The sequence below is a fragment of the Oryzias latipes genome, chromosome 14 (genome assembly GCF_053564925.1).
Source record: "Oryzias latipes strain Hd-rR chromosome 14, Olatipes_Hd-rR_3.1".
NCBI classification, from domain to species: Eukaryota; Metazoa; Chordata; class Actinopteri; order Beloniformes; family Adrianichthyidae; genus Oryzias; species Oryzias latipes.
In genome coordinates this window covers 14,730,419-14,741,104 of record NC_136250.1, presented here as the reverse complement: position 1 = coordinate 14,741,104, position 10,686 = coordinate 14,730,419, and the positions used below count along the sequence as shown (strand labels likewise).

The 10,686-nt window shown below is 40.5% G+C and overlaps 1 protein-coding gene across 1 annotated transcript; it reads right to left on the bottom strand.

Annotated features, from left to right (window-relative positions):
* Nucleotides 1-3,334: 3,334 nt before the first annotated feature.
* On the bottom strand, nt 3,335-10,244 carry puraa (purine-rich element binding protein Aa). The gene is made up of 2 exons (XM_011483506.4): nt 10,065-10,244; nt 3,335-7,490 (listed from the first exon to the last, which is right to left on the bottom strand). The coding sequence occupies exon 2, from the start codon at nt 7,413-7,415 to the stop codon at nt 6,558-6,560; it is 858 nt and encodes a 285-aa protein (XP_011481808.1). The 5' UTR covers nt 7,416-7,490; nt 10,065-10,244; the 3' UTR covers nt 3,335-6,557.
* Nucleotides 10,245-10,686: the final 442 nt, after the last annotated feature.

The following is a 10,686-nucleotide window of genomic DNA, read 5'->3' as shown; positions in this document are numbered from 1 at the left end:
AAAGAGAAAAACACAATAACTGACAAAAAAAATGTTCTTTGATAAATAGATAAATATTTGACAAAGCAGTCTTACAAAAAGAAATAAAGAACTTTAATAAACAGTAACATTTTTCGTAAATTAATTTCTTTAACTGTCTATGTCTGATTTCAAAGCAAAAGAGGAAAAGTAATCTTTTAACTTCTCTATTAGTTTGTTTCAGAAATGGTTGTTCAATTGCTTAATTCTATATTTTCCCAAGATAGATTCCTGCCAAGGATCTCTGCTTCCTCCAAGAGCATGTTTGCATTTGTAAAAATATCAAATCCATCATAATTTTGTTAATTTAACCAAAAATCTTGAACATTCTTTAGTTTATGTCAGTTAGTTAAAAAAAGTCCTATTTCAATTTGAATGATAGACTGAAATATTTCAAACCTTTGCTTTCTTGTCATTTTAAAGACTGTGTCTTTAATGATAATCTAAATTTATGTGTCAGAAAGTTTGAGTCTTATCTTTTTCCTTTACGGTTGTGCTATGTTAGAAAAACAGGCTACTGTCAATACAATCAATCTATCAATCCACTGTGCGCTGATGATGAAAACTTGGATGATTTATAAAAATATGTGTACATACAGTAACCCAATGCATTGTGGTCTATATTCGCCAATCTAGTGAGCATCAATGCACACTAGAGTTTTTGCAGAGACTTCTAGGACACTAGATTTTGGAACTGTGCAAATAGTGCACTAGTGATTGGTTTTGGACAGAATCACAGACTACCTGAGCAACTCCGACATCATATTTTCGTACTAGACGGTGCCCAGTGCAAAGATCAAAGGTCATCAGAAGGGATTTCTTTGATAGTTATTGTGAATTATTGTCAAAGGGAAAGTGAAGTCTGTCAGCTCTAACGCTGACAAGACGCAGAAAGTGGTGTAACGGACAACCATCATAAACTTTGACAGAGCGAGCTTCAACCACGAGGGACTCTGAGTAGAAGAGAGGAAGTGCGAGAAGGCTGTTCGAGGAACCTTCCGACCACAAAGCTGCACCACCATCAGTGCTGGATCACAGCAGAAAATCCGGTGGTTCAAATGGGTTTGATCAGTTTTTATGGCTAACTACGAATGTCAGTCAAAATAATCTCTGAGGACTCTCACAATATAGATGCACAAAGAGAGGGAGGTCATGGGTCTGCTAAATGGCAGAAATGGACAGAATTTTGGGGATGCACACAAAATATACTGAGAGCTGCTTTGCCTGGTTGCCATGGGAACAGCACATACTAATGCAAAGTGATGGACTGAATCTTTCCCTGATGAAAAGTTTGATGACTGATAATTTTTGGGCAAATCTTATAAAGATTTAAGAGTTTCACTTCCGGATACACGGCAGACTTACACCCCTTCCTCTCCAAACTCTAACGAGGATTTAAAGCAGGGGTCGGGAACCTTTTTGGCCAAGAGAGCCATAAATGCCACATATTTTGAAATGTAATTTCGAAAGAGCCATACAATTAATGTAGTGTCCTTTTCCCACACTGAGGCACGGAGACTTAACCTCTTTTAAAGTTCTTTATTCTGATTACTGCAGACCGCAACAAACGCCGTTCAATTCATTCAGCAACTCCTGAATCTCTCCCGCCGAGACGAGAGCGCTTCTCCCTACTTTATATTCACCTGCTCCCGCTCCAGCCCCTCCCATTTCCCTTATTCGGCCCATAGCTGAACCCCATTGGTCTAAACTACCTAACAACAGGCTGAGCGACAGAACTGAGGGCCAATCAGATCTCTGCTTGATCGATGCGTTCCATGAACTCCAGAACTTTTAACGCGGCCCAACAGCCATCCAACTCAGTCCGCGACAATTTGTTTAAAACTAAATATACAAGTGAATGTGTGCATTTGATTTAATTTCAACATTTTTAAAGTACAATAAGTCTGTGGATTCTTTTTTAATAACATTGTTATGCTGTTGCTAATAAATGATGAGTATTTCTCGTGGTAGTTTTGCTGATGGTCTAGTCTGGTTGATACGTGGTGAGTTTCAGCTTCATGCAGGCGTTGAGACTTTAAACGTCATCGTAGGTCTGAATGTTCTGTAGATGTGAGACAGACTGCTCACATGCAGATACGGAGCCAAACACACACTCACACGCTGCAGTGAGTGACGGGAAGCGGGTTTTAGGTTTTTACAATCCCTGCGCGATTCACCTGCTGCCTGTCCCCACAACACCTCAGCCCCACCCTCTGCTTTCTCCCTCACACATCCCGTCCCCGCATCTGCGCGCTCTTTCTCAGAGACGGGAGCGCGCAGTTTTAGGCACGGCAATTCACAGGTTTCCGGGTGGTACAAACTCTGTGAAATAATAGATAATAGTAACTGATAGCGCTGGCGCAGATTTTTTTCTCCAAGCACCGCTACTACTGCGCGCATCTGGCATCGCATTGCGCCCGAGAAGGACTGGTTTAATGAAAGAAAAGAAAAAAAGTATAATTAAAGATTTGTCTGCGAGCCACATGTGACCATCAAAAGAGCCATATATGGCTCGCGAGCCATAGGTTCCCGACCCCTGATTTAAAGCTAAAGGACGCCCTCTGGTGGCTAAAAGTGGCAAACTCCAGAAGTGGATGACGTCACTGCTAAAGCTTTCTCTCAGGCTTTAGCAGCAAATTAAATTTTAATACAAATAGTAGCAGCAGCCTTATAGCACAAAACTGCTCAAACGTAGAACTCTATGAAGCTCAGCAACGACTCGTATTCAACAGAAATCTCGTGTTAGCAGGTTTTTTGTAAACAAAAGGCAGTAATTGTGGTAAAAAAGCCATATCCTCAAAGCTCTGTGAGTAAGATGCTCTGGGAATCTGCAGCGCAAGTGAAATACATAACATAGAAGGTTGTTTAGGTTTTTAAGTTTCGACTAGAATCCCTCCCTGGTTCAGCTGTCCAGCAAGCTGCACATCTATGATGGATGGAGAGACTGAGCTGGCATTTTATCAGTTGCCAAATTTTGTGTTTATTGCGTTGCCATCAGCGTCCTTTTCCCCACCCTTCACTGTGGTAAACAGGCTCTGATCATCAAGTGAACAAAAACAACAGACAAGCCTGAAATGAAAACATTTGGGACACGAACTCCAGAGCCGAAAAAGCTGACGTCTGGCACAGTTTCTGAATGTAGACAATTCAATCTAAAATATTTTATGAAAATCATCAGAACTCTAAGGATTTAGTGTCAGCATCAAATGTCTAGAGGGAATTTTATAGTTGGAAAAAGAAAAACTCCAAAATTTTATTAGGATTGAATCTATTATTTAAAAAAGCAAAAAAATAAACTGACTAGAAACGACATCACTGTGATGGAAGGATAAAGTGATGCTTTATTTTACAGCCCTGCATGTACATGTTTCAAAAAAGACAGGGTTCATCAAATGGTATGTATGGGAAAAAAAACTGCATTTTGGAGGCTGTAAAACGAGGCTTTAGTCATTAGTATCAGACATCAAAATAAAAATGAAAAAAACACATTTTAATAAGAAAAAAAAAAGGAATTTCAAGCTTAGGTTTTCTCTTACAAATAAAAACCATAAAAACACATTTGGAATATAGTTTCCCTCACTGGGTAAATTAATTTTATTTTAAAATTTGTCAATTGTACATAAATTATATTAAATGCATCAAACCATATGAGCAAATTAAACATCCTGTTCAGAAAAAAAAGCAACATAAAAATGGAAATGACATTCTTCAAGATCTTTTTTTTTTCATATAGTATTGGTCAGGCCTTTCATTAACCTGGGAAAGAAAAGTGCTACAAACAACGACTGAAGACAGTTCACCATACATCTTAATGAGGATTGGACTGAAGCACCTTTTCTTAGCTTAAAGCTAAAAATGGAGGGTTTTCCTTTTTTTTGGATTTATTATTTTTATTTTTTTTACAAAAACTCCATTGTATGTTTCCAGTCTACCTTCAATAAACCATTTGGCGCCCCCTTTGTCTTTGAGAGAGGGGGCACACTTGCAGTGACGATGCTGTTTCAAGTTATCGGTGAACTGCTCGACCCAACAGGCTGCTAAGACCTCGGTTGGCTAGAATTTCCTTCAGGTTAGAGCCTCGAGTGCAATTAAAGGCAAACAAGTCCTTCATGAGAAAACAAAGCAAAAAAAAAACATGGAAATCAGCCACATGCTTTTAAATAGTACTCATATTTTAATTGATATACATATATTGCCACCATTGGCACATACGATATTGCACAAAGTGATGAAATGTTGCACAGAAAAAATAGATTATCTTTCTCTTTTTTTTATTCTGTGGGCAAAAACATTCAAAAATAATAATACAGGTGGAATAATGCTGGAACTACATCAAAATAAATGAAGACATGCCTGCTACTCCCCGTTAGTTTAACATTCCACCTGACTGCTTAAGGTGGGGGGGAGAAGCAATCCAGAAGGGGAGGGGTCCTACCGACAAATCCTTCAAGGTCAACGCTGATGTTCAGCCCCTTCCCTCCCTGCTGAACCACTCGACTAGTGAAGGGTCAACTCCTCTGCATCGTCGTGCATCTAGGTGACCACCCCTTCCATGTTTACATGTAGGCCGATACCTGGATGGCTGGCTGGCTGGCGTGCGGGCGTTGGGGAGGGGGGACGGGGTTGGTAGTTTGGGAGAAGGAAGGAAGACAGCAGAGAGTTCTGCTCTCGTTTTACTTTTAAGGGTTTGATTTTTAAAAAGTTGTTTGTTTTTTAACACAAAAAAAAAAACCAAAAACATTTTAGCACCACGAATCGTGCACTAGCACGCGAGGGGGGAAGAGGGGCGAAAAATGGAAGCAAAAATGATCAATCAGACAAAACAAAAAAAAAAGCGATCCAAAGCACCGGGCCAGCGTGTAAGCATGCAGAGTGTGTAAGGCACCAGGTTGTTTATATGCTGAAGAGGACGCTCCTAATCAGGGGTCGCTTGGGCTAAACCAGACAGAAGAAGTGGTCGAGGACAGTCTAGTTTGCTGGTTTCCAGTCGATTCCAAACACGGGAGCTAGCTTTGACTTTAATGCTGAGGTAAAGCTGACGTCATCTGATTGTTGTCAGTTTCTCTGGAGTTTATAAAACTGTTTTCACGCATCTATGAGATGCGACCGAACTGGACGTAGAAGAGGCCAGTGGTTTTCCATTCGGCAGCCCGAGTAGTTCCAATTAGGCCAAAAAACGGAATCCCATCCTTTAAATCCCAAACAGAGCCGCACGCACCCCAAACTATCCCGCTGCACGTCTTTGCTCCACGCACGGGTGAAGTGAGCCCTCTTCAATTTAGCATCGAGGAAAGGAAAAAAAAAATATATATATATATACGGCGATACTCTCAGGGGCATTTGGCGCCGATATTTGAACGCCGTTTGTACAATATTTGCTAATAAAGCTTTTTTTCCCTCTTTTTTTTTTTTTACTCTAAATACCCTTCGGATGGACATCAAATCAGAGCTCGAACTCGAGATCTGCAGATTATAGGCAGGTAAATGTACTCCAAGAAGGGCTGATAGTTGTAGGTCATCTACCATAGTGCAGGTTAACATGCAGCCAAAGCTCTCCTTGGCACCATTTACGACTAAATAAGGTCACAAAACGTTGCCGTTTGGGACGCACTAGCCAAAAAAAACGCTCCTCCTAACTTTAACAACAGTTTGTGCAGGCTGTTTGTCTCGGTAAATAATCTGCGATTGAGGCCATTTTTGCTACATGATGTCACTGCATTTCCTCTATCAAATACACATTTAGTACCTTAAAGATTAAACACATTGCATTTACAACAGGACACTGAAGGTAGTCTATAATATATCTATCTGCATGGCAACAGTTTCAACTAAAAGAAAAAAGAAAAAGTACAATACTCATTTTTGAATGCCTCTGGGCAAAAGGTCATCATAATAATTGATTTTGATGCAATGCATATTGCACAACAAATATAGCACTTATTTCATTTCATGAAAATGCCTATATGTTCTTTTTTTCCTTTCTTTTTTTTTTGGGATAATACTGCATGACATCTAACCAGTTTCCGAAAGCAGGCATAGCCCTCATATGTGTAAACACATCTCTACTCACAGGTCAAAGGTGAATAAGGATGGCAACCTTTATAAGCTTTTTTTGTCTTTTTATGTTGGAATTTTGGTTTTGAAAAGAAAAAAAAGTAATTTGTGCTGACGTCATTAGCTGACATAAATGAGACTTTTTTTTTCCTTCTTCCTCTGCAATAATTCCATTTAAACATCTTTCTCTTCTAATAAGCTTTCACTGGTACAAAAGTTAAGGGCAATAATCCGTTTGTCAAGTAGGAAACAATGTTCAAAAATTAGGTTATTACTTGGTTTAGCAGCCTGTTACTGTATTAATGTGATAAGTTGGGGTAACATCCAGCGATGAACATGTCAGAACTTTGTGTTGAGAGTGATGCTCCCTTGGAGTTAAACCATAACAGTTAAAATCTTCTAGATTTCTTTCTTTAAACAGTAGATTTTTCTTTTATGATAATTCTGTAGTTATTTGTCATGACTCTTGCATGTTTGTTTGTACATCAATCGTCATCTCCATCGTCCGCCTGCATCTCCTCGTGCTGCTGCAGCTCGCACGCGCGTTTCTCCCGCTGCTTCTCCTGGATCTTCTTCATCTCCTCCGCGTATTTACAAAAAGTAGTCCCAAATTTGGACCACACTTTGTAGGGCACAGTTATGGAGTTGCGGTACGTGGGCTTTACCTCGCTTACCCTCATGAACACGCCGTACTTATTGGAGCCGACGTCGAAGAAAAAGCGCTTGTTGTCCACAGTCAACGAGGAGCCCTCGGGCAGCTCCGCGGGCTCGTCCTCCACGCCGTAATCGTCAATAAGTTTCGCCAACGCGTCGCGGAACTCAATAAGTCCCTGCGCGGGCAGTGCGATCGTCTGGCCCTGCGTGGAACCCAAACCGGGCCCCCGGTTAACGGTCTGCCGAATCCTCAGGAACCGTCCTCTCTGGTTCTCTTTCAGATCCATGTAGTATTTCCGATTCTCTCGGACCAGGAACTCGCTCTTCAGCGCCCGCCTGGGCTCGTCTTGTATCATCCCCGGGTTGCTGGGTCCCAGCTGGGCATAGTGCTCGATGAAGTCCCCCAAATAGTCTCGGAACTCGACCGCCACGGACATGGAGAGGGTGAGGCGGCTCTTGTTTCCACCAGCCCCGACTTCAGCGATCTTCAAAAAGCGGCCTTTCGCGTTCTGCTTTACGTCCAGATAGAAGCGTTTGTTCTGGATGTCAACCCTCTTAGAGGCCAGCTCCTGCGTTTCGTGTTGGAGCCCGGAAGCCGAGCCCGCCCCCCCCGTCGGTAGGTGCATGGAGCCGAAGCCCGGGCCCGTGGCCGCTCCTCCCTGCTCACTTCCACTGTCTCTGTCCGCCATGATGCTGCCTGCCTTCTCCCTCCGTCTGCTGCAAAGCCACGGCCAGCCTCACGCACGCGGCGGATCTCGCGAGACCTGCACAGAGATGTACAAGAAGCGCGAGAGCGGTTACTGCAGACCTGAAGTGCGGCGTGTCAACGAGAGCTGTCACTCCTTTATATTTTTGCTCCGAATGAACAGATATTTAAGAACTATTTCCGGGACTGGCATTTCATTTATCTTGCACGAGAATAACTATTGTTGTAAGTAAACGAAATAATCCAATAAATAAACAAACTTCAGAATCGTCTCTTTTTAAGAGTGAAAAGTAAAAAAACGGAAATGAAGTCAAAAGATTAGGATAAACAACTGTCCCAAATAATCATTTTGGAACTAAATATCAACAGAAAAAAATGTGTGTGTATATGTATATATAAATGTTTAATTTTTGATTTGTGTGTATTTAATGGCGCCATTACAGTCTCAACTTCCCAGAGATCCCCAAAAAGCCCCGACTGAGGATAAAAAAAAACCTGCTTTTGAAACTGACATCAAAATCAGAAGTAAATAAAAAATAAGAAAATTTATATAAAGGGCTTTTAATCTTTTTTTTTTTTATGAGTGCAAACAGGATTTTTACCTGTAGACTTTCTGGGTTTATTTTATTTTATTATTTTTATTTTATTTTTTGCAACCTGGCAGTTTTTTGTAGAACATTCTTCCTCTTGAAGTCATCTGGGAGATGAAAAACATCAGGTACGTCAGTTAAAACTTTTAAAAAAGACATTCGAAATATTACTTTTAGTCTCTACACAACCCCATTAGATGACCTCCCTCTTTTATAATGGAAAGGTTTTAGGTTATTCTGAAGTGACTTTCAAACTCACCTTGATCGGCTCTTGCTTTGAGGAACCCACCACTACCTGCTGCTGTTTAGTCACGTGATCACGTGGTTTAAAGTCCAGGGAGCTCTGCGGTGGCCCCGCAGCCCGGCGGGAACCGGGCCTCCATCTTTCGGGAAAGGCGCTCTATTTACGAATTAAATAATTCATAAAAAATATTAACAGTCTTTATATCATTATTTCGGTTCCGAGTGCCCATAAAGGTGTTTTTTTAACAGGAATTGTTTTATTTTATTTGAGACCGTTTGGTTCAGTGGGAAACAGGCCTACTGCGACGCAATATTATGTCCAAAAATATTACTAAAAAGCATCTTATAAATATGACTGTCTAGGATATTGACATACAAATAGTTTAAATCTGCTTATTTTTGAGACCATATGTTCTCCCCTGCTTTTTATTTCTATTTGATTTTATTTATTTTTTGACTAAACCTATGTATGGAATATTACAGCTTCTATTGCTTCACTACAGTTTTTTGTGATTATTGTGACTTATTTTATGTCACGTTTTATATAAGAGTATAGGTATGGTTAAGTCATGTTCTTTAAAAATAGATAAATTGGAGAAGAACGATAAGAATATTATTCAGAAACAATTTCTGTAAGGCCTGACCAATACAGAATCTTATATCAGTCCACTACAAAGTGTATTCTTTTAACCATTTTTTGTTTTGTTATTTTATCAAATATTTAGGCACACCTATATTCTTCTGTTCTATAGTCTATATTCCAAAATGACATCATATTTTAATTCTTTTTTAATCAATTAAATCTAAGTTAAAAAATTAGAACTCTGTCCGTCAGGAAATGCATAGTTTCTCTGGAAAATGACTATACATATATATAGTTGCTTTAAGTTGTTGATGCAGAAAAAAAAATCAGAAGAAGTCGGCCTAAATAGTTTCTGTCGGATGTCTAACAGCCGGAGAAGATATTAGAGGAAGTAATCACGAAAGTATTGACATCTTGGAGACTTAAATTGATTATTAATTTAAAAAAAAACAGAACCGTACATTCTGTATCTTTTTCTTTTGTTCTATTTCTATTCAAACTTTTATTTTAGGGTCTACTTATTTGTTCTTTTTCTCTCTCTTTAAAATCAAAGTTTAAATTGCATCGTTTTGTTTTGTGGATTTATGAAGATTTCTTTTTTTTTTTTTTGCTTAAATTAAGGAAATATTTTTGACAATAATATTAAAGTCTATTAAAACTTACTTGTCATTGATATTTTATAGGCCTGTCATTTTATTTAAGTTTCGGTTTCTTGCATGATCACATGTCACTTTTTTAAATTGTAAGATTTTTTATTATTATTATTATGGCAATAAAAAAAGCCTTTTTAAGCACTTTAGAGTGATTTTTATAAGCTTCTGCAATCCAAATAAACAATCAAAAAAACATCAACAGGAAGGCGCATTGCTTTATTCTCAGATTGATTATCAGGAGACATTTCGAGCAGATGTTGCGGTTCCGTTTGGATCCAAATCACAATAGCCCCATTCAGCGTGAAAAGGTTCTGTCGCAGTTAAACGCCCTCAGCCTTCAGCTGTCCCTCTTCAAAGTTTTACCTCACACCCCTAGCCCGGGAACGTCGCGCGCCGCTCCTCGCGCACTGCGTCCCCCTCTCCAGATGTGACGGATTTGCCGCGCGTCATGCTTCTGGAAACTCTGCGGGTTTGATCGGCTGCGGAGAAGTCCGGCCGCTCCGCACCAGCCCTAAAATGGCACGTCGGCGTGCATTTCACAGCGATTCGCCGCAGCAACCTACCTCGGCGTGCACGCGTGGCGCGAGCTACAGCCTCCAAGGCGTGGCGTGAGCGGCGCGTCGAGGCGCAGGACGCATGTGCTCGGAGGCCTGCGTCTGTGTCCGTGCAGCAGAAAGAGTCTGCTCGCTCCTCAAGATGGACAAGAAACGGCGAGTCGTGGCACTGGCGAGTGACACACGTCCAACGCCGCACGTTTCACCTCTGATGTCAACACGCAGCGCGATGAGCGAGCGCCACCGCTTGGTAGATGTCAGGAGCTGCAGCTTTGCCTTGCTCAAGGGGTGCAACACAGCGGCGTGTGGCAGTATCTGCAGGTGAAAGAAGCAACCTGGGGTGTTGCACCAATCTGCCTTCAAATTATCCAGTCACTAATGCAATTTCGAAGAACAACTGCACTCAGAGATGATCATTTTGCGCACTTTAAGCTCCTGTTATGGTTGAAGAAAAACTTCTGACGTCAAATGTAATGTCTTTTCAAACGTTCAGCACCATGGACAGCTACTAAGTTCATCAGGTGTGCAGGAAGAGCAGGAAAATAAACACATTTGATCATTTTGTTTCTAAATAGTTAGTCTTCCTTTAATTATATTAATGTTTTAGTTCTAATAATAATAATAATAATAA

What these genes read in the sequence shown, in the direction of transcription:
- puraa (XM_011483506.4), bottom strand. Translation starts at nt 7,415, where the DNA reads ATGGCGGACAGAGACAGTGGAAGTGAGCAGGGAGGAGCGGCCACGGGC.